This window comes from Sinohyriopsis cumingii, chromosome 3, assembly GCF_028554795.1.
Source record: "Sinohyriopsis cumingii isolate HCF-2022 chromosome 3, ASM2855479v2, whole genome shotgun sequence".
NCBI lineage: Eukaryota > Metazoa > Mollusca > Bivalvia > Unionida > Unionidae > Sinohyriopsis > Sinohyriopsis cumingii.
Genome location: NC_142963.1, coordinates 55,973,658 through 55,998,912, shown reverse-complemented (window position 1 = coordinate 55,998,912; position 25,255 = coordinate 55,973,658). Strand labels below are relative to the sequence as shown.

General features: G+C 34.4%; 1 protein-coding gene across 7 annotated transcripts in view; it reads right to left on the bottom strand.

The window, feature by feature from the left end:
* The window catches only part of LOC149802889 (calcium/calmodulin-dependent protein kinase type II subunit delta-like), a 298,291-nt gene that overhangs the window by 60,413 nt on the left and 212,623 nt on the right, over positions 1–25,255 (bottom strand). For 6 of the 7 annotated variants that reach the window (XM_089952362.1, XM_089952367.1, XM_089952361.1 and 3 more), the window contains exons 11-12: positions 20,857–20,940; positions 16,174–16,216 (exon numbers count right to left, since the gene is read on the bottom strand). In XM_089952362.1, the coding sequence (XP_089808488.1) occupies positions 16,174–16,216; positions 20,857–20,940 (127 nt within the window). The remainder of the gene's footprint in view (positions 1–16,173; positions 16,217–20,856; positions 20,941–25,255) is intronic. The other variant, XM_089952363.1, reaches the window with a different exon arrangement.

Here is a 25,255-nt window from a genome sequence, read left to right as displayed (position 1 = left end):
CAATATTCGGATCAGTCTGGATTCAGAAGAGTCTACTGCCTCAGCAGCAAGCACCCTGTCCCGGTCAGACATTACATGGATATCACGTGCTGTGTGTTAGTTTCTGCATTCATTCTTTTCTATTTTGTGTTTACAGTGTCTTTTATTCATCTCCCACTTTGCTAGGTATCTTGTGTTTGGCTCATTAATTATTATTTACAGTGATATTTAATATAGCTATTTTTTTAAAAATTCTAAATAAGTAAAATGTTTTAGAAGCCACAGCTTGTGTTGCTGTCTCAAATGCATCATGTGAGCAAGGATTCGGTTTTATAAACAGAATTAAAACAAAGCAAAGATTGGCTCAAGACACTTGCACCCTGTGTGATCTCCTATAGGTAGTTGTTAACAGACCGCCAGCTGAAATTTACGGTCCCAGTCAGGCCATCGACAAATGGTACTTCACAGCTCCAGGCAAATGTCATATGGGTGGATATAAGCGCAAGCTTGCAGTGGTTGATTTATAGGTAAGGTAAAATGATTTATAAAATCTGCAATAATTGTGTTAAAAAAAGAAGTAATAAAACTGAAGTATTTATTATTATTAAAACAAAGACAAATATGTAATGTCATGTTTTTTTTTGTTTACCTGAACCTATTATATAATCGATGCTGAAAGTTATCATCATCCCCACCCCCACCCCGTTGTTGGCATTCTTTAGCTAGCGAGTTGTCATAACAAACTGTGAGTTACTCATGGCTACAATTTTCAAGGGTTGTACCAAGGTTCATCCATTTGTCTTGAACAGTTTTAAAAAAGCAAAAGGGCAAATCTAACTGAAATTTTAAATACTGACCTGTAACCTTAATTATGCCCCCGCCCCTTCCCCATGGTATGCAATAAAACCTTTCTGTGATGATATATACCTAATACAAATTTCATCTCTTCATCATAAATGAGTGGACAATGACAATGACCTTGAAGATACAAACCAAATATGGCTTGTGACATACCCTATGATGATGATGTAAAAGAAAGAAAGTTTCATATCTTATGAAATGGCTTGAAAATTACAGAATGGAAACAAGGGTGTGAAATAAATGGACATGCACATGTATATTATGCATTACTCAAAAAGCCACATGACAACAGGGTCTGAATATCTAGTTCACCTGCCTGATTAGTGCTGCTCAAAGTATTTTCATTGTAATACAACACTGTAATACTCATGTCACAAACACGTAAAGAAATGTCACGATACTTTAAAGTTTACACCTTTTTACCATGCAATCACAGTGTATCTTTCTGCCATGAAACATGACCATAAAAGAGTCTATATTAATTGCTATAAGTTACTGATAGGCAGATGGTTATTACTTATTCTTGACTTGGTGGAGTATATTTTGACCTTGCTGACAAAAATTAGAAAAACACAATTATTAAGAATTATGATGGGTGGGGTTGAACTGAGACTGATTTACTTGAATTCAGATAGAAGAATGTAAGTCCCGAGATATTACTATTCATTGTCCTTTTCACTTTTTGAAAACATGCTGTTCTAAATAAATTGTTTAAGATTTTGCCTATATTTTCTTTTATTTATAAGTCACAAGAGAATTAATATTAACATTTGCAGCATCTGAGAAATTATTTTGATTTCCTATGATACAACACCATCTTCTCAATCTTGGTACATCCAAAAGACCAAACTCCTTTGAATAAGAAGTGCTAAATCATCTATAAATTTCAGTGTTATAACTGTGGAAAAGACTACACTGGGAAAGCACTAGAAGCCTGGAGACCCGAGTTAAAGAATACTTAAACATCAACAAAGAATCCCTGACAACATTTGGTGAATATTGCAAAGCATCGTGGCATACTATCTCTTGGGACAAACATCAGAGTACTCAGTAGACAGAATAATACCCTTAGGCGGAAAATAAGAGAAGCTACAGAAATCATGGAGAGGGAGCCAGTGTTGAACCGTGATTGCAGATTGGAACTTCTGCCATTGTTCAGAAGGGTTTTGTCACATGGTCAACATTTATTTGATCATGTGACTCCAGTCCAGAAGTCATTCCTTTGATGAAGGCCTTGTGATATGGTTGACAGCTAAGGAATCATAATCTATTAGGCTACAGAAAGGTACCTATTGGTAGTTTCATAAGTTACTATTGTTTAACTCATTAACCTCTGATGCAAGGCTCGGCTAGCGTGGGTACATGGGAAAGCCTGCCAGTAGCTTCTCGTGGGTCGGTGGTTCTTCCCTGGGTTTTCCAGGGTTCTTCCTCCATCAGTTATACTGGCCGCCATGTATAGCCTATCTTGTGCTGAAAAATGGCATTAAACCCTAGAACAACAACAACAACAACCCCTGATGCCTCATTAACGTCAGGAGGCAGTAGCTCTGTAGCATCAAGGTCATGTATGATACACTAAAGTAGGTGGTATTATAGAAAAGCAGTTAGGTGTAGATCTACAATGATACCAAATAATCTGGATGTTCTAGTTGCACTACAAAATACAGTGGGAAAAACCTAATTTTTGAGACCCAATTTGTTTTCCACCTAAAATTCACCATCGAGTAGAAAACACATTTTGAAAGCTATTTCTGAATTCACTCGAAAACACCAAATCCCCAGTCATCTTTCAACAACATACTGCCTAGTTATGTTAGAAATGTCATTTTTCATTAGCTATTTGACTTGCGCATGAGCAGAAGGGTAAAAGTTTGAGGGTATGGGGGGGGGGGGGGGTTTGCTGAACTGAGCCAATATTTTTGTATGGAGACCACTCTTTATTCCAAATGCCCATCTTATCCTACTTTTTGCAAAGGCTCATCTGTCTGTTTGCAGTTCATGCCGGTTTGCCTTAGATCAGAAACCAAAAAGTCGGGTCCAAAAAATGAGGTTTTTCTATCTGTATTTTGTAGTGCAACTAGATATTCCAGATTATTTGGTATCATTGTAGTGCCACATCTGTCTGCCTTTCTATAATACTATAACACCACCCACTGTAGTGTATCATGCATGACACTATAGAGTTCTGCTGTAGGCTACTACCTCCTGCCCCGTAAAGTCATCGCTAGGGGTTAATGTGTTAAGAAAGAAAAAAAGAACTCTAACTTTTACCCTTCTGCTCATGCGCGAGCGAAACAGCCAATGAAAAATTACCGCATATCTCATGGATTAGAAATAGCCCCCAAAATGTGTTTCTGCCTCACACTTCAGGTGAAAATGACAAAAACCTCCTGGGGTTAATGATTTAAAGTATTACTAACAGGTGAACCATATCCAAGGGAGATAACTATTACGCCAAATCATTTACTTAAATTTGTGTTACTTCCCATAACAAAATTTTGTGAGGAAAAAAAAAGGTAAATCAATACTTAGTTACTAATACCTGTAGGACCCAAAGTTTCTTACTAATGTTAGTAACATAAACTGTATCTGATAAAAAAAAAGACTGGACACCATACCATAGCAAAGAGGGTGCTCAAATACTTCCAAGGCAAAAAAACATAATGTAAGATACAACTGCATACTATCAATGAAAAATATTTCTCATGTTCTCCTTTCAAGTTTGAAACCAAAATAATCTTAACCTGGATATACATGCTTAAATCATTGTCAGTGTACCCAGTAATATTGTATCACCACAGTCTTCAAGCTGTATGCAAACATTACAATTTCTTCAAGAAACTCTTTCAAATGCACTAATTAGTTTAATCAGAAGTATAAAACATTCAATGGATTTATACTCATAAGCAAGCCAATCTATGCAAAACAATGTTGTCAATATAGGAGACTTGTCACTTGGAATTGCATCACATCCACACGCAATGTTAGAAGTATGAAGCAGTTAAAATATTTGCAATATGCAGCATGACAAAAAAAATTATTGTTTCAGTCACAGCAATCTTGACCTTCGACCTTATGACCCCAAAACTGATAAGGGTCTTCCAGACTAAAAGTGCAAGACATTCATTTGATGAAGTTTAGTAACTGTAGATGGTGGGAAAAACCAAGTTATTGTGCAGGAACAAAACTGGTAGATGGACAGACATGATAACATAACATGAGAGATGACAATACAAAAGGTGGGATGGGAAAGGGTGGGTATGCATATAAAAAGACCAAACCTAAGGCAGGGTTATGTTGCCATGGCAATCAACAATACCTGGCTCTTTTGCTACAGCTGCAGCAATATTTGCCACATTTATCATGGCTGCCAATGAGATGGTTGGCTCAACCGAGTTTACTGGCGGTGTCACTGCAATTACTTGTTGGCCAGGACTGTTTAAGGAAATACCTCCAACTGTTGTCTGTTGGCCTAGACTGACATTACCTGGGGTTTATACACATACAAGGTTGGCATCATTTCCTTAAGAAAAACCTGCATTGATACATGGCATGATCTTACCAGTACTTCCTTGAAGAAACAATGGTTCTGTAGAATACAATGTCTTACTTGCAAACTTACTATAATGGTGTACCATATGTACTCACTTATAGGACAAGTCCAACTGCAAACTGCGCAGACCAAGGTCTGCCATGGCATAAAGTGCTGACACATCTGGGTCTGTGCAATTTTTTAAGAATAATCAGTAGAATAAACAACATAGACCTAGATCTGCAGGTGCATTATGCTACAGCAAATCTTTGTTGTTTGCAGCTGACTCAATGTATAAGCAAGTATTACTGGTATAACTTTAAAACCCCAATGCTGCCATTTATCATAAATTTCAGCATTCTTCGAAAGTAACTAAAGTTTGGCAGGATGGAAACGATTTGTTAAAAAAGCTATCTGACATACACTGTTCTCTGAAATAATGAAGTTGTTATGTTTAAATGACAGTCAAATAATCAGTTTAGAATCAGTAGATGTCACTCATAATTCTGATCTTTTTCCAGAGTGCTCCAAACTGAGCGATGTGATACATTCCACAAACTCCATTAGTGACTAATCTAATAACATTCGCATGTGGCACAAATTGATTCAAGAGGGAATGAGATAGGTATGCCTATTTCTTTTAAAGGGATCTGAGAAGAAAGCAGATCTGCCAACCCTGACAAGTCCATCTCAGTAAGGCAGTTGATTTTTTTCCCATAAAATTGACCAGTTTTCAGCAAGGTGTAACAAAATATCAATAACTGACTTTGTAAAGCTGGAAAATGTAATTAAAAGTTTGATGCAGCGATGATAAACATTATGTTCAACTGCAAAGTTTGTAAAGTACGCGTAGACTTTATTTACCACTAGTACAGTTGCATAAAGTTTAGTTCCAAACCATATGCAACTTAATGGCTTGGTGCTATCTCTCAACTTGATGTGATTCTTAGAAATTCTTTTTCCATTTCACATGACGATGGCAAACATATCTCCCACCACAAGACACACTCAAATTGGCACATGACGTCCAATAAATGTAATTGTGTCCTTTCCAGCTTTTATTCACAAGAATCTGAATACTCCTTTTTATTTTTCTGTGTTAATTATTAACATTCTTTTGAAGCTTATTTTCCCTTTCATCTAAAATATGCATCACCTTCTGGATGCCATATGAATATTTTTTTTACAATGAACAGTTTGATCATGCAGACACTTTGCATGAACAAATAGGTGCAGTTTAAAGCATCTGGGGTGCTGCTGTAAAGTTTGTTCCCTGACTTATTTCACTAATCCTAATATTAAACCCAGATCCATATCAAACACGGATGAACTGATTATCCAGATTTTTCAGCAACTATAATTTTTCTGTAGTTTTTGCTTGTATGCTTTAAATCTGTATTTTAAGGGTAATTTTCATAAGACATACGAAAAATTGTAACAGCTGGCAGGTCTGAGAAAGAGCATGCATTAAATGTTGTTGTTGTTGTTGTTGTTGTTGTGGGGTTTAATGCCATTTTTCAGCACACGATAGGCTATGCATGGCGGCCAGTATTAATGATGAAGGAAGAACCTGGGAAAACCCTGGAAAGAACCACCAACCCACGAGAAGCTACTGGCAAGCTTTCTTACATACCCACATTGGCTGAATCCTAGACTCAAACCCATGCAGACAGTGCATTAAATGAAAATAAGACTTTGGTAAACAATTGTGATCAACTGGGCTGAAAACAATCTGACACTGCGTGGTGTTAGCTTCTTATGTTTACAATGGTGACGTGTCCAAATCTTGTGTGCCAGCTTTCAACTGAATTCATTGACCCAAAGATGCTGACTTCATAAACATGTGGTTAATGGCAGGGTATCTCAGTTCGAGAGAGAAATTAGATTGCTAATAATGTTATGAAGCATCCATACTAACTTGTTTTAACAGAACATAACAATGTTTAGTACAAATATCTTTCAAGATTCTGTACTATTCAGATGATTTGGCATATACAACTTGTAATGGCAGCATTGGGGCTTCCAAAAAAATACAGAAGAAAATCTTAAAATGATGGCATCTACAATGCTTTCACCACCAGCATCAGTAGACTGATACTCATCTTGCTATTTCTAATGCTGATGATGACACAAACATACAAATGAATGGATATCCTATTTATTATACATCACAGACCATGAATGATTCAAAAGCTCTCTAAAACCTCAAGTAACAAAACTTATTTTGTGGTATTCACAATTTTGCTTAGCTGTTAAAATATGGGACAAAATTTTAACCATCAGATGATGTAAAATTAAGAATATCACTTGAAACTCTCAAAGCTATATGAAGATATCTTTCAAGATTGTCAATATTACTCAGTTAAAAGTGATTCAATTTCATCAAAGTATCCAAAATCTTCATATATGTGACAGCTGGCAACAAATCCAATAAAATACCATCAGTTTCTTAATGAAATACTCATTTAACCTTTAATGAGTAAGCTATTCAAATTTAGCTAATTAAAGATGCTTTCTAATTCAAAAGCAATGTTAATTTCAAAAGACGTATGATTTTCTTAACAAAAAGAAAAGAAATTTTTGAAAATCCACATTATCTCATTACCACAGGCAGAAGAAGTAAAGTGCTTACACTGGTGATGGTGGGGTGGGAGGGTATTCATTTCACAGAGTCAAACAACAACTTTGGGATAATAGGATGACAGTAAACTTTTAAAATTAGATTTGGTCATGTATTATATTGGTAGATTTTATAAGCAACACTGAAATGAGATTTCAGTTCTTGCCTGTTAAAACTTTTGAGGTTATCACATAAAACAACTTCCATATAATTTTTGTTCATACATGCTATTAGTTTTATGAACTCTGTTAAGATAACAAAAACTTTCTTAAGTAATCTTGCTAATTTGGTCAAGTTATTATAATATCATAACTAATTAGATCAAAGACAAAAGTTTAACAAAAAGAGTTTTGGCTTCCTAATAAAATTTGAGAACATTTGGAGCTGCCTAACACATAACCTTGCCATTAACAAAGCCGTCTGAAATGAATCACTGAAGAAATTCTCAGAACTTTAATAACCTTTATCAATGTATTCAAGTGAAGCCCATCTAACTCTTCTAAGAATTTTTGATGACAAACTGCTACAAGATTAGTGTCACCAATGGTGTTTCTGATTCAAAAAGCAAGATTTCCATAAAGAAACAGCACAAAAAAATGATGGATAGGTTTCAACACTAAACTGAAGACTTCACATCCTTGGGTGGATATAAACTCTTTGCAAAATGGCCCTCATACATGTTACATAGAGATTAATTATCTATCTCAGGAGACACATTGTTGACAGAAGAGCGGTCTCCCAAGATAAGTATTACTGTATTATGAAATAAACTCCAAGCCATGTCCAATACAAGATACATATGGGCATTTGCATGAAAATTTCAGACAGGCTTTTTAGAAGTGTTTCTCAGTGCATAATTCCATTTAGGTGTCAATACCAGAGGATTACAGCATTTTTAATTTACTTACAATGCATTGGATTCTTTATATTTATTTTAACCAAGTACAATATAAAAAGAACTGTAAAGGGAAATGAAATTTAAATTCACACGAGTTGACTAACCAATAACAGAGCAACTTTCTGCATATGTCATAAACTAAAAGTAAACACTAAGGGTAGTGTATCAGTAAATGTGCATTAAAACTAAAAAGGTGGTAAATGAATTAGGTGTGGAGTGAAAATGAAAAAAAAAATATTAAAAAATGGATCCAAAGAATCACTTCAAAGTTTGCAAAAGATAAAAATTGCCATCCCATGAAGATGACTACCAAATTTGTTTAGTCTGGCGGGCAGTCTGGGAAAGATGAGATTTCATTATAACAGATATTGCACATTCATGAGTACAGTTTATGTAAAATGTTGAAAATCAGAAGGACTGGATTTTTTTATCATTGCTAATAAAGGAACACAAATGACAACAACTTTCATTCTGTATTAAGGTGACTTGTTGAATAAAAAAAATAAAAATGCTAGTAATATTTTTCATGCCAATGATTCACAATACAGTACTCCCTCATTATAATGCTTTCCACTGCAGCCATAAATTATACTGCCACTTTTATAATGAAGTACATATTACACATGATTTTACCCCCATTTCATGAATGGACCCCATTACCATACTTGCCTTATTACAGGAACCATGAGATTATGGTCATTACAGAGATGGAGTACTGTATTTAATATACCTACTAATGAAGGCCAAACATGGTCATACGGGGTGCTGACTTACCTTTACTCACTACAGAGGGAGACAGATAGCAACAAAGCAAAAGAGACAACATTAGCATGCTATAGAATAGCATTACAACATTATCATCATTGGAAAACTTCATCACTACAATAACAAGTCACGGTCAAACATTTATGATGTATAAAGCACATATTCCCATGAGCTTTGTGACTACCTGGCAATTTCAGTATCCAGTTTTCTAGATCCAGACAGAAGGAAAAGATCCATTATTTAACATGATACTGGTATAGAATCTTATTCTAGCTAAATTACATTGCAAATGGACAGAACACACTCATTGTTACTATGATCCTTTTTCACCCATGACTGAATATGCAATCACCTGCTTCACAATCATTGCTAGCCCAAGTAAAATTTTCTCAAAAGATAACATGACCTTTCAAACAATATGAATAAGTTAATTCAAGTTTCTTTTCTAACACAGTAACTTATCGAGTGATATAAAAGACACTTTTGTTTAAGTGTACAAATCTGTTGCAATTCTGTTTAAGAATATCCATGAGAAATGAGAAAATTTGTTCACAGTCAGCCTTGGGTGAAAAAAGGAGCCAACTGGATTTTCACCCATGGCTTGCAACAATGGAAAACCCTCAAAACTGAAGGTAACAAATAAAGTTAACATCAAAGGCAAGTTAATCAAGATCAAGACTTTGAAGCAAACATTATCTTCCATCTGACTGAGTTCTAGTGCATCCAGACAACTTGCAGACCCAACTATAATGCAGGGCAGGTATGGATCCCATTGTTATAGAAATACCCCCAATAGAAGTCCATATTTGCTGAACGTAAGTAAAACTGCAATCAAAAATTGGAAATTGAAATCTTGATACATGTATATTGTTTTATCATCAAAAATGGTGGTTAGTGCCTGGAACTTCAGAAGCAACATCATGAAATTCAGAACTTTTAATAAACAGTCATATAGTTTGGAAAATCATCTTTAAAAAAAAAAAAATTCTAAATATGTTATTTCCAATATACAAAGATATGGTGAAGCCTACTTGTGAAAAAAAAAAAGAAATAAATACAGTTTTAAAAATTCTTCAAGTGAAATTCACGTTTCATATTATCTTTGACTTCAGTTTCAGTGTACTCATCATAAATGTGATATGCCCTATTCTATTCCAATGTAAAAAAAAAAAGTGATGCCTGTGAGCTTTCCATGAGAACCAAATAACATACAGCTTTAATCTTTGACCTGCATATATGTTTTTTGCATTGCTACAATCAAAATACCTACTTTGTATTATCACATTAATGACATCTATTTTTATCAACTAAATGGAGCAATCACATTAGAACAAAAACAAATTTAAAGGCATGGAAATCCTACTTGCAAAAGAGATCAAGGTTACAGTCCTGAGTCAATTAAATTCATTTCAACAACCAACAGAACACTATTTTAAATATTATCAGTTTCTTTAATTAAACGAAGAGACTCAAACTTGTTGTACAATAATAATAACCAGATACCCAATATAAAATTAATCAGCATTACGTGAATGATATATTTGTAAAACAAAAAAATTATATTTGTGAGTCTTGTACATTCAATACATGTGTGTTCAGGTGTCATTTATATTATGCAAAGCCACTCAACCTGGAGCACAATATGTCACAGTCCCAAATGTAGCCTAGCAATTAATTACCAGAAGAACATCACAAATGGACAATTGATAACCGATAATTTCATAAAGGTGTTACTGAAGTGAAGTTATCTGACTTAGAGCATCGTATCTAACATATCTAATCATAGCCAGCAATTAACAGAGAAGGTTTGATAACTGACTGATAATGCTCCATAAAAACTGAATTAACTTTAATGCTGAATGAAAAATAATGTGGGAAAATTGTCACAATTCCATAACTGATCTGTCTGTTTCTGTCCTGGACATTTGAGGTCCCTAAGATCTGAAACAGTCACTGCATACGAAACTTCCGTATTCCATTTATGGCATTGTTTATATAGTTCTTTTGTGGAGATACAGCATGCAATGTGAAAATTTGACTACATTTATGTCTTCCAGTCATAAGAAACATCTCTCTCTGTCTCTCTCTGTCTCTGTCTCTCTCTCTCTCTCAATCAAGAATTAATGATCTGATACACTGCATTTCAAATGACATTTAGCTGACAAAGAAATCATTACTTCATTGCATTCTATCGTTTGTGATGTTGAGCTGGTACACACTTGTACGATTACAGTCAACAAAGATGCCTCCTTGCCCTGCTGAATAACAATGGTGATTCATAATGCAGTTGTTCACAGTAGTATAATGAGAAGTCTTTTGGAAGAAAATTTTTTCGAAGAAAATTTACAAAAGATATGACTTCTTTTTAAAGTTATCCTCATGATGATGCTGATTCAATTTCCTGGCACAAACCGCCATTTTCCTGGTACAAACCGCCATTTTCAATAAAACAATGAATGATATGATACATTACTTTTTTAAGTTACCAATTCTTACCATAATCTTACGCATGTTTTGCAAACAAACTCCTATATTTGGGGCATTTTTATAAGAAAAAAATTGGATCACATCTGCCTTTCAATTATAAGCAGGTTTGTGAGTAATCGGGACATGCTAGCACTAGTGAGTGGTGTGTGACACTCTGAATCAGTATGATGACATCAACACTGTCCCACATGCCTTGATCTACCAGATAATTTAAGACAAAAAACTAAATTGCATCTCTCCATTATAGAATTAGGAGCTAGAACATGGCATCAGGCAAATGTAAATCTTATCATGACATACAAACTAAAAACACTGATACTCAAAATATATGGATAGAAAAAGGTCAAAAGGTGTTGCAAGAGTCAGTAATGTGGTGTGCATTTTACAGAAGAAAATCAAGTAGAGTTATTTCCCCACTATCTCATTTTGCTCCTATACCAAATAAAATGGTAAAAAGGGGGTCCACTTTTTAAATGTTAAAAAAAGGTGTGGGCTTATCACTAAAAACAGGTTTTCTTGAGTAAATATTTGCAAAACATTTGTCACAGTTGGGTGGACTTATTATCAAGTATGGTCTTATAGAAAGAATTATGACAATTGAGTATTGAGTATTATTTATATTTCACAACATGCCAAATTTCTCAGTAGGGTGGGCTTATTATCAAGTATGGTCTTATAGGAAGTATTATGATAGTTGAGTATTGAGTATTATTTATATTTCACAACGTGCCAAATTTTCATGATGCAAAGGCAAAAAATAAGAGAAATTCACTAAAAAGTAATGAGTAAATAAAGATCTTTTTAAACAAGGACCCCTTGAAAGGACTGATGCTCTACTGTCTGAATTTTTTTTCTCCAGGACTTAGGAAAAGACCAGTTCTTCTTTTGAACCGCTGTTTCTAGAAACCATTTCTACTATGCCTGAGTGGAAAGATTTTTGAATAAACCACTTAATTGATAGAGTGGGTATAAATAAGGTCAGCAACATTGTCACTGAAGACAAATTAACACCAGCAGAAGACTTTTGGAGAAGACCTCATGCAATTAACCATCCATTCAGGAGAATTTGTGACAACATGTTCAATATGTTCATTGCAGCAACCATATTTGGTTGTGGGGGGGCACCAATTTCATTCACGACCAATTAGATATCATAAGAAATCTGATGGTAAAACCATATGTCAATCTTTGATGAAGACATCAACTATGGACCAATTAGACACCATAAAATGTCTACAAGTGAAACCTCATACCAATATGACTTTCCATTTCAGAGGCATAGTGACAAGAAGATTTTCAAGATGACCACCACTGCAGCCATACTGTATGATTGTCACTATTTTCATCGAGTATCAACTTTACATCATAAAATGTCTTTTGAAGACAACACAATGTCAATATGACTTATCTTCTTGAAGGAGTAGCAGTAAGATTTCAAGATTGCCACTGTGGCAGCCATAATGGAAGATCAGTTATTTGCACTCAAGTAGAAACCAAAGTTTAAAACATTTAGCACATTATTTATCAAATTAATATATTTCCATATTAAACTCAAATAAATATAGATTTTTGGGGTGCAATCAAATTAAGCCAGGACTACATTAAAACATATGTACAAGATTATCTGACATGCAGAATTTTAGGAACTTAGTTTTGACAAGATGAGGAATTTCTTCATGGAGGAGAACCAGTTCAAATACATAATGCAATTTGTGCATGAGAAAATAATTAAAACCAGATTTTTGTAAAACACATATGGTCCCAATTTAGACTAAAATATCAAAATGCAAAAAGTTGAAAACATGTTAAAATTTGCAAATTTGCTATGATTGTATAAAAATTTGGTTAGGTTATCTATATATTCATACAAACATGCCAACTAAATCTGTCAATTTCAAATGGATTTTGCATAATTATGCTAAAACAATTTTTTAAGTCAATGTCAAAATGTTTTTAAAAATGATCTCTTTTTAAAGGAACAATTTCTGTAATAGCCAAAAGGTCTAATTAGGTCCTCGTCATACTGATTCAAATATGCCCGACAAATTTATTTTGTCTACCTTAAATGGTTTGGATGCAGTTACACTAACAGTGATTTTGCCAAAAAGAGCAAAGTAACTTTCAAAAATGTGTATTAAAAAAACAAACACCTAAACAGAATAATCGATTATGTATGTATGGACACTCATACAGAATCCAATCAAGATACAAGCAATGGGGGCATAAAACTTGCTGAAGAAATAAAAAGTGAAAGGCTTTAAAAGGGTCATTAAAAGGCAGGTAATATTTGTGTATACCTCTTCATATTTTTTTTTACTGTGGGATATATCCTGTTTCATCAAATGACCAAAAACACACAATTTACAGTCATATGTGAAATAAAATCAATGATTTTATCTTTAGCCTTTATTGCCAATCTATTTACAGAGGCTGTAAATACTAACACAGTAGGAACTGTCTCATTTTCATAATTCAACACAAAGAGGTAATTGACAATATGACATGCAATAAGAGAAGTGACCTTATGACCTTGAATAATCTAATATGCAATAAGAGCATTGACCTTATCATGACCTTAACAATCTGACATGCAATAAGAACAATAACCTAATCATTACCTTGACAATCTGACATGCAATAAAAGCTGTGACCTTATCATAAGTACACATAAATTATTGATTGGGAAATAATAAACTATTTATTATGGATGTGAAATTTGAGACTAACAAATTTATTATGCATGCATGAACAAATTTTTACCTAGTTAGTAGATGAAAACCCCACATTAACTGTCTTTGTCTTATTTGATCCCAATATTTACACAAACAACTGCATTACAATGAATCTTTATTTGTCCAAAACTTCTCATATATCATGATTCCTATCAATTGTTTCCATACCTGAAGCTTAACAAATGCTACCATGACAAATGTTTGTTTGGAATCCTACAATATAAAGTTACTTATGTCTGATGCCTCAGCTAGATCAACTGAAACAGTTGACAAGGAAGGTTTTATTGTTTTTATCTGTCAATAAAAACTAAAATGCTACCCATCAGGAATTCTCATATGATGTGCCAAGATGAAATAAATGACATGATTTCCCCCAAACCCACCACCCATGACTGGCTCCAACAAATTACTGTGCTGTTTTTTATATTCCATAAACATACTGAACATTATTTTTGGATATGCGAAATATTGTAGGCAAATATAATGATTTCATTTTTCTCAAGGGTCCAAACCTGCAAATTTGTAAGAAGTGACAAATTAGAGGGGACAAAAATGATCAGAATTTGTATGGATATCTGGTGTACAAAAAACTTTATGAATTGTTAGAAAAAAATGTAATGAAATAAGAATAGTGATCCCTGTAATTGACTTTTTATAATATCAGCAAAGCTTGTTTAAAATAATATGTAACTGGAAGTTCAAATTTGTTACTGCACTTACTGTTTGTTTTCAGATGGAAAAAAAACCCATAAATATTTCACCTACTGTCCAAAAACAACAGCAAAAAATAGGAACTTAAGCAACCAATATCATACCTACAACATCATGCAAAATGAATATATGTGTGTGTGTCTATATGAGCGAGGTGAAAATTAGTATTTACTCTATGCAGATGTTCAAAGTTTAATAAACTCTAGGAACTTAGTTTTGACAGGATGAAGAATCTCTTCATGGATGAAAACTAATTCAAATACACAAATACAATTCTGTCTACGAAGAGAATGAATAAACCCAGATTTTTGTCTGTAAAACACATATTTTCCAATTGCAGAATAAAACAGCAGACTAAATATCAATGCCCCAAACAGCTGAGAACTTCTTAAATTTGCAAAATTAATACAATTTTATAAAAAATCTATTTAGGTCATCTACATATTGTTGTACTGTTGGTGTCTCTATATATGATAATTACTTTCATTTCAGATGGCCAATTTTCTTTCAGTGTGAGTCCCAAACTAATAATTACACCTAAGCTAAGAATGTGGGTGCCATGTCTGAAGAATAGATTTGGATCTCTCTCTCCCTCTCCTCTATTTATCAAATCACAGCACAAACAGCACATATAATCAGTCTAAATGGTCTGAAAAGTGTTTCTTCACCAACTGAGATTTAATTGTTTGATTTTTGACAAGTTACCTCCAAGATTTTAGTCCACAAAGAATGTACCTTCCTTGAAATTGTTTGATCCAGTTCTATTAATTTGAAAGGGGACCAAAATGATTCAAATATCTGACTCAAAGTAAAAGAGATTTTGCTGATTTATGTAACACTGAAATGATGAATATTTCTGGCTTTGATTGCTATTTACAGTGTACCAGTAAATTTCTGGCTTAAATACCAGGAGCACAAAACAAGAAACTAAAGTCGACAAATGGGATGATGTTATTATACTTTAGTTTTTGCTGTTATGGCCATACTTTGATTTTTTTGTCAGTGATGACCCTGATTTTTTTTAAAGAAAATACAAATACCAAAAGAGGCGGTCAAGATGACTAGAACATTTTTGTTCTTAATTAACTAGTCTCACAATTTTCACTTTTAATTTCATTACCTTTTGTCTGATTATTTTCAAAATCAACTTTGATTTTCATAATCAACTATGATGTTCATGATAACAATGCTTAGGAGATAGTAAGCTAATCTGATGGCAGTATAGATTGTATTTATTATTTTAAATAAGTATTTCAATTAAAATTAACACAACCAATAAAGAGACACCCCCCACCCCACCCCCGGCTGATTATTCCCGAACATACCTCATTATTTGGGATACTCCATAATTTAAGACTAATGCATAATGTCAATATAGGTTCATGCTTATTTCAACTAATACTGTTATTATAGGATGGGTCTAAAATGCCTAAAAAATAAGCTGTACAGACAAAGCAGAATTGTACATTTGAACCATATATAACATTCACAATAAAATATAGTCTACACCTACATAAAACATTATAAATATACAGGGGGTACATTACAAGAAAAGAGTGTACAATAAATACTGAAGTATGCTACTTACTGGAAAAATTTCTTGTTGCAAGCATTGTTGTCAGGATTGCACCCTGAAAAATGAAAGAAAAGATTTGACAAATTTGTGTTTATGATTTTATCTGAAATTATTATTTTATTCCTCACATATGAAAGACAACTCTCCTGAACAATTTATTAATATTTAAACTATATCTGTCGCCAAATTAATCTATAAATGATATCTATAAATACACAAGGACTACTTAGAAGTGTAATAAACCCTACGCCCAGTAAGATAACATCCAACATGCTAATACATAGAGCAAAAACAATACTGAAGAAACAACTGAACAAGAGTTATGCCTCCTATAAAACTAGGGGTGAATACAGGATAATCTAGTTTGTTTCACATCATTGCAGGACCATCTGTCCCTGGACAACTCATCCCCAGACAATTTGCCCTCTAGGACTATTCATTTTGAAAGAAAAAATTGTCATTAGACATTACATCTCCAACAGACCCCAAATAATTGTTCTCTTAAGACTATTCACTCCCAGGACAGTGAGATGGGCCCAGTTCCCTACCAAAATCTGCCCAGGGAAGTATTAGAGTTTAAGTTGTTGGTTTTAGTTTTGGTGGTGGTAGGGCTTTAGATGCCAAGCAGGCGAATGAAATCTGCAGCTATAGACTAAAACCAGGGACAGAAGCATAGAGTGGGAAAGAACACCCCATCTGCTATCTAAACTTCATTTACTGCCTTGTCAAATGTCTATACTTCCACCTGACCCATATGGTGGGACCAAGATCATAGATGGAGACCCTAAAAAAGTAAGACCCAACAAGACTAGTTCTTGTGGGAACTCACCTGTGTCAACCAAAACTGATATTTATCAGGTCTTTGCTCTCAGGGCTAGGCAGGGCTTATTTGTCTCATCTCCCTCCATGGAGAAGGGGACTTTCCAATTTGGTTTTTATTGTACTATGGGGGGGGGGGGAGGGTGTGCTGAGAAAAGACTAATCAAACGTTCCTCTCTCCAGGAGAAAAGGAACTGACAATTTCTTCATTAATGCAGGAGGCAGTGAATGGCAGTCTCAAACCCATTCCTGCTATAAAGTGGACAGAGGAGGTAGGAATGATCTATGGTGTATCCTGTCTGTCAATCCAAGGAGGCATGGCAAAATCATCCATGGTGTAATGTTGACTGACTCATAACCTGGTTGTAGGAATCCTCAAGCCCCATAGGAGTTGAATGAGAACTCTGAGATGGGGAGAGAATGTTTGATATAATGGATGTGTGTGAAACCAACTAATTTCTTTCCCTAGACCAGTGGTACAAATCCTGGGCCTGGTCTGAACACCAGTTCTCTGTGATCAGAGACCAAAGTCAGGAGATCTGTACCAATCAATATACCCAATGATCGACATTCAGTATGAATAGATCAGTGACCCTTGTATTTGGTACTTTGTAAGGAACACTCTATGTTACTTTGGACAATACCCAGTGACCAATGCCCAATGCCTTATGACCGGTAACAACTTTCTCTGACTGTCACTTGAAATGTTTCTTGGTGCCCAATGACAGATCATCAATGACTGTCAATCAACACATTACCTGGAGCCATGACAGACCCTTAGTGATCATCACTTAACATACTACCTGATGACCAATTAAAGGTCATCCAGAAAAGACACTTCATATGATGTAGACTTTATTGGGGCATCACAGTTTGGGGCACTCAATTCCAACAATTCCCAAATCCTATGCAGCTCAATGGCTTGTTGCTTATCTCTCAACTTGATGTAATTCTTGGAATTTTTCCTTTTCACATGAAAGCAATCATATCTCCTGCCATGAGACATACTCAAATTGGCACATGATGTCCAACAAACATAATTGTGTTCCCTTTCTGTTTTTATTAACAAGAATCTGAATATTCCTTTTTATTATTCTGTGTTGATTATTAAATTTTTTTGAAGCCTTATTTTCTATTTCATCCTCAGCATGCATCACTTGCTGGATGCCATTTTTAAAAAATTCTATAATCAACAGTTTGAACATGCAGATACTCTCCATGAAAAAATATGTGCAGTTTAAAGTGTCTGAGGTACTGCTGTAAAGTAGTCTGGTTCCCTGGCTGATTCCACAAATTCTAATATGAAACCCAGTTCCAAATCAAACATGGATGAACCAATTATCCAGATTTTTCAGAAACAATAATTTTGCTGTAATTTTTGCTTTTAAGCTGTCTGTATTTTATGGGTCATTTTCGTAAGACTTAAGGCAAAACCGTACAGGTTGGGAGGTCTGCAAACCCCATGCTAAAATGAATTTCCATTTGGAGTATCAATTAACAGGATTTTTAATATGGCAGCCATGGGGGCCATATTGGATTTTAGATGTGCACCACCTACTAGACTTCATAATAAGTCTTCAGGGAAAAAAAACATTCACAAGAAGTCTTCTGGAGAAAAAAAAACAATGTCAATATGACCAGCCATCTAGAAGTTGTGATAATAACAATTCCAAGATGGCCACTGTAGTGTCTAGACTGGAGGTCTGATCAGCACCATTTTCATTTATGAGCAATTTTATATATATATATATATATATATATATATATATATATATATATATATATATATATATATATATATATATTTCTTCCAGTGAAAATCCCACGCTAATATGATCATTCATTCTGGGAAACTAGTATTAAGATTTTCAAGATGGCCTTTGTGGTGGCCATATTAGATGCATGATGGCACTATCTTTATTCAGGACCAACCAGACATCATAAGAAGTCTTGCAGTGCAAACCCAATGCTGATATAACCATCCATTCAGAAGGACTAGCAATAACAAGATTCTCAAGATAGCAGCAATGGCAGCCAAACTGCTTTTGCACACAATGCCAGTTTTGTTTAGGACCAACATGACATCGTAAGAAGTCTTACAGTGCAAACCCAATGCTGATATAACCATCCATTCAGAAAGACTAGCAATAACATGAATCTCAAGATAGCAGCAATGGCAGCCAAACTGCTTTTGCACACAATGCCAGTTTTGTTTAGGACCAACATGACATCATAAGAAGTCTTCAACTGAAAATCCCATGGCAATATTACTTTCTGTAAAGAAGAAGTAATAATAAAAAGATCTTTAAGATGGCTGCCATGGTGGCCATATTGGATGTTAGATTGCGCATTTTTCATTAAGGAGCAACCAGACAAAAATATTGGCACCAAGTTTCATTGAGGATGAATTAGGCAACATAAGAAGTCTTCTTATGAAAACCCCATGACAATACGACCTTCCATTCAGAAGAAGTACTGGTAAAAATAACTAGATTTTAATGATGGTTGCAATAGTGGCCATAGTGGATATGCAAGAAGCACCATTTTCATTTAGGACCAACCAGACTATGTGATGAATGTGTTTAAAGTTTCGTGGCAATCCTCCATGTAGTTTTGGAGGAGTTGCAACAAAAAATATTTTTTCCTAATAAACACAGAGTCAATGGATAATGGATGAAAAACAATCCAATAATCTCCTCTGGTCCATGAATATTGGCGCTAAATTTTGACAGATTTTGTAGCTTTATCAATACTGATGAATATTTGAATTCTATCCAAGCACAATGAACAAATTTTCAGATAAAAAAATATTTCTTCCAGCCTACTTATGGTAATTGTGCATTTAATATCAGATATTGTTCTTAAACTGTTGGCGTCTTGCAACCCATAGTAATTAATGTGACAGATCAATTCAATTACAAATGTTTTCATGAAAATTATTTAGCTAATGAATATTCAAAATTACACACACACACACACACACACACACACACACACTCTCTCTCTCTCTCAAAATTGATAAGTTTGGTCAGGGGATCCACTATGGTACCACACTATATCAAGAATCATCTTAGAATGAAATGCATCTTAATAAAGAAGAACTGCAGACCGTATACAACTGAAAAGGTTGCTTCCTTGCTCTGCATAATTTATTAGTAATTTTAAAATTTTCAGCAATTTCACACTGCCTTCATCAGTAAGTAGTACTGGTCACATGACCCATAATGGCCAGTCTCCTTGTATCTTGTATCATGTGACCATTGTAGGTCATGTGATCAGCAATAGTTGCTGATGAAGGCAAAGTGAAATTGCTGAATATTTAGAACCCTTTAGAGATTTATGCTCCGAGTGAGGGAATATAACTAATAATCATGCATACCATATATACTCATTTATAAAATCAAACTGCAAGCAACAAATATCCTGATCTGTCATAGCACGATGTGTCTGCAGATCAAGGTCTATGTTGTTCGTTTTACTGATTACTCCTATCAAACTGCAGAGACCCAGATCTGCCAGTATACTATGTGCTGGCAACTCTGGGTCTGTGCAGTTTGCAGCTGGACTTAAGCTATAAGTAAGTATATATGGTATATAGAAATTAAGGTTTGTCTTGAGAACTGACACAGCTGGTATACAGTGTTGTCACGCCAAGTATCTAATGATGACAATTAATTACAACACTTTGCAATTAAATTTATCTTCTAATATCTTAAAAATGTAATTCTCACAGTATGTGATGGCAGATCAGTATTTATTTATATTTGTTTACAGCTGAAGTACATACAATGATCTCTCTCATACAGTTCCAGTTCAGGAAATGAAAATAATTTCTTAGCCTTCTGCACTTAAACCAACATTAAGCTCACAACTTACCTTCAGTTTTCTACGTGCATTGAACTTCTTCAAGCAGTCTACAGTTTCTTGTCTATGCACCACAGATGCAACACGTTCTCGCTGCTGAAACAAAAGAAAAATAACTGTTTAAATCATGCATTCTTTACTAAAAATTTACTAAACAAAAAGTATTATTTTTTTTGTTAATGTACTCTTTACTCACTTACTAAAGGAGACCATGCACATTTATAAAATGCTTATATCTGCAACAAAATGTTAAATTTTATACAGTAATTTTATGTTACTCTAAAAAAAAAAAGTCTTTTCTTTTAAGTAAATATCTTGCTTCTACAACATACCACTTCCTGGAGTCGTGTAACAACAACAGTTCTACAATATGGATTTCTCACCTTCTTCAGACACTAATCTATGGAAATCATTTCTTAAACAATTGTGATTCATCAATTTTGACAATTATAGCTTTTTGGGGAAGAAGCATTTTGCCTTCCACCTATTTGTTTACTCTAGGATAGTGTATATGTCAGTCTTCCTGCCTTGCACATTTCTCTATACAGCTACAATGAAATGCATTTACATGTTCTGTAAGTTCCAACACCCACAAAAGAAACCATCCAGGCACTGAATTGCAGAATCCAATACACCAATCTCAAGGGAATAGTTTGTTGTTGCAATCTGATTTCTTCTGTTAAAAGTTAACTAATACCCATTTTCTTTAAGCTATAGGAAAGTGTAGCCTGATATGGGTCAACTCTTTTGGCAGAGAGAGAGAAAAGTGGATGAAGACAGATCATTGATTATAGTCATGTATGACCATACCATTTGTCTACACCTTATATACCAGTGCAACCTGATATGAATCTACTCCTTAACCAAAGATATAAAATCGGGCTGATAAGATATGGGTCACCTGTTCTGACCAGAGAAAAGGGGTTGTTTATCAAGTATGCTGATTAATAATAATAATAATAATATTAATAATAATGACTTTATTTAAAGAAGGTTGCAAAATAAGTTGCATGGAACTAATCCTCCTTGAGTCCCTCCTCTCTCTCTCTCTCTCTCTCTCACCACATACACACACACACACACAGCATTGATAATCAGCTATATTTACATGCAGACATGTTAACAGAAAATTTAATTGAGCATGATCCAACAAGGTACTTTGTGTATATACAGCACAAAAGTAATGAGACAACAAAGTGGATGGTTAGTGAATTTATACTTTTAAGTTATAATGTATTTCTCAAATTGGACAAATTCCCCTTGTTGTCCACTGAATTAGATCATAATTAAAAGCATTTACATTTGTACATTCTCTAATTTCCTTTGAAATGCTGTTCCAAATTAATGATCCTGAATACTGAAAATATTTCTTAATGAGTCCTTATTTGGTTTTGAGATGGAAAAGTGGTTAGCTGAAATTGATCATAAACTGAGAGTGTCGCCATGTTTTCTAGCATGAACTAGTAGTGAACTGAGATATAATGGGGCCATATAGTTTGAAACTTTGTGCATAAGCCTAGCCTTTCTCAAAAATATTTGTTCACTTACTGTTAACATTTTAATATTGACTGAATTTAGAATGCTTTCAGCATTGACTGCAGTCAAAGCAATGAATTGCTGTACCAACTATTAACATCTTTCCTTGGAACAGTCACAAGAGTACAATGCAGATTTCATTCAGAGTTACAAGCATCACATAGAGACCAGACTATTTATAAATATGCAACTGAGATCAATAAATATCCAACTATGTGCACTATAAATCTTTGTTAATTACAGCAAACTCTATATATAAAAAAACTTGTCACTCCCAAAAATATTGTGCCAATGCAACTAAAACAAAGTGTAAATCAGCCTCAACTGTGCCAGAAATAGCTGATATGCTAAACCATTATTTTACAGACAAATAATTATGTCAAGGAAAAACCTCAATCCAACTTCACCGGAGTTCTTAAGTTATGTAAAGGGAAACAACCCATCCACTTATCATGATCTTTTTAGTTATATATATGTAATGAGAAAATGTCCAGTCCACTATCATAAAACACTCCTTTGTTATGTAATGGGAAAACATCCAATACACACAGCATGTGAAACTCCTTTTTTATGTAACTGAAAATATCCAATCCACTGATCATGAGAAACTCTTTCGTTACATAATGTGGAAACATACAATCTACTGATCATGAGAAACTCCTTCGTTACATAATGGGGAAACATCCAATCTACTGATCATGAGAAACTCCTTCATTACATAATGGGGAAACATCCAATCCATTGATCATGAGAAACTCCTTCGTTACATAATGGGGAAACATCCAATCTACTGATCACGAGAAAATCCTACATTACATAATGGGGAAACATCCAATCCACTGATCATGAGAAACTCCTTCGTTACATAATAGGGAAACATTCAGTTGACTTATCTTTAGAGGCTCCTTAGTTATGCAGTGGAAACCATCCAGTACACTTATCATTAGAAACCCTTCATTATGTAATGGGAAAACATCCAGTACACTTGTCATTAGAAGCTTCTTATTGTTGTAATGGAAAAGATCCAACAATTACTTCTTTCAAATTTTCCAGAGACATTATAAATAAATATGATGTCTGCTATACTCTTATGACACTGAATGTTAAAACGTGCTCTGGACTTCATGGACTTGGCAAAAAATCTTGGAAGTAGCTGCACCTGTGATGTCTCTATCTTTAACCCACCTCATTAGTCAAAGCATTAATTCTAATGGGGTTGGGGGGGGGGCAGGGTCCCAGGACAAATTTTAAAAAATTCAAAGTGAACCCAGTTGACAAAAAATGACCCTAAGACTGACATTGGAAACCAATCCATCCTCCCTACCTTACTGAAAAGTGTTGATAAAATGATTGGCAGTCAAATATATGATTTCTACAGAACTTCAGTACATTCTCCCTCTTTCACAAGGTTAAGCTTTCATCAGGGTTGGTATTGCTAAACAGTAGCAAAAAATTATTGCATGAAACAGACAAGGGAAATCCAACTGTGTAGTATTCTTGGTCTTTAGAAGGGCTTTGGACTTGGTCAATTATAATGTGTAGCCACCAAAATTAAAATGTTACACATTTTATACCATTACAATAAACTGGTTCTAGCCATATCTGACAGGACACAAATGTACATGTACTACATGTAATCAATCACTTACAAGTGGAGTCAAATTGCAAACAACAATGATCCCAATCTACTGTAGCATAAAGTGCCTACAGTTCTGAGTCTGTGTTGTTTGTTTTACTGATTACTCCTAACCGCACTGCACAGAACCAGATCTGCCAGTGCATTATGTGATGGCAGACCTGGGTCTGTGCAGTTTGCAGTTAGACTAGTCTTACCAATGTACTTGCATACAACTTGGATCCATGTGCTAACAGCATGCCATATTTACTCACTTGGAAGTCAATTTCAACTGTAAACAACACAGCTCCTGATCTGCCATAGCATAATGCACCTGCAGATCAGGGTCTATGCTGTTTATTCTACTGATAACTCCTAACAAACTACACTGACTCAGCTCTGCCCGTCCATTATGCCACAACAGATCTGGGTCTGTGCAGTTTACAGTTTGACGACTTATAAATGAGTATATACAGTAAATCCAGATCTGCCAGCAGATCAGGGGCTATGTTAACCGCAGATAGATTTGATATATATGTGAATATAAATGGCAGCTGTATAAAGACTCTCAAGAGACACTAATAAACAAGGTTGAGTAATTTAGGAAGCCTGTAAACTTTTTAATTTTAGTTACTATTATTTTATTCAAGAAAGTTAATATAACAAGCATTTGTGGAAGGCTGTAAACTTGTTAATTATATTCAAGAATGTTAATATAACAAGCATTTTTGGTAGCCTGTACATTCTGTAATTTTATTCAAAAAAGTTAACTTAAGTTTTTTTGTTAGCATGTAACTATTGTTTTTATTCAAGAAAGTTAATATAAAAAGATTTTTTTGGTAACCTGTAAACTTTTTATTTTTTTCTAGAAAGTTAATTTAACAAACTTTTTGGGTAACCTTTGGTAGCCTGTGAACTTTATTATTTCATTCAAGAAAGATAATATCAGAAGCTTTTAAAAAAAAAAAATGTTTGTTCCCCTGAATCACTGTAGAATACTTAGCATGTAGCTCAAGAGTGAATATAACACATGCTTACTGTTTCTGGCAAGCAGTCCTTTTAAGTCAAACCTACATATTTTTAATAATCAGTATTCTGATCATAATTCAACACTGGGAAAAGGTTTAATCCAATGCATTCACTACTAATAGCCCCTCTGACCTATGGAACTTTTGGAGCATGCATTTTGATAATCTGAATGAAACCAATGTTACTTTAGGCACTACTCTAAATTTGCATGACTGCAAACATGCAAGAAAT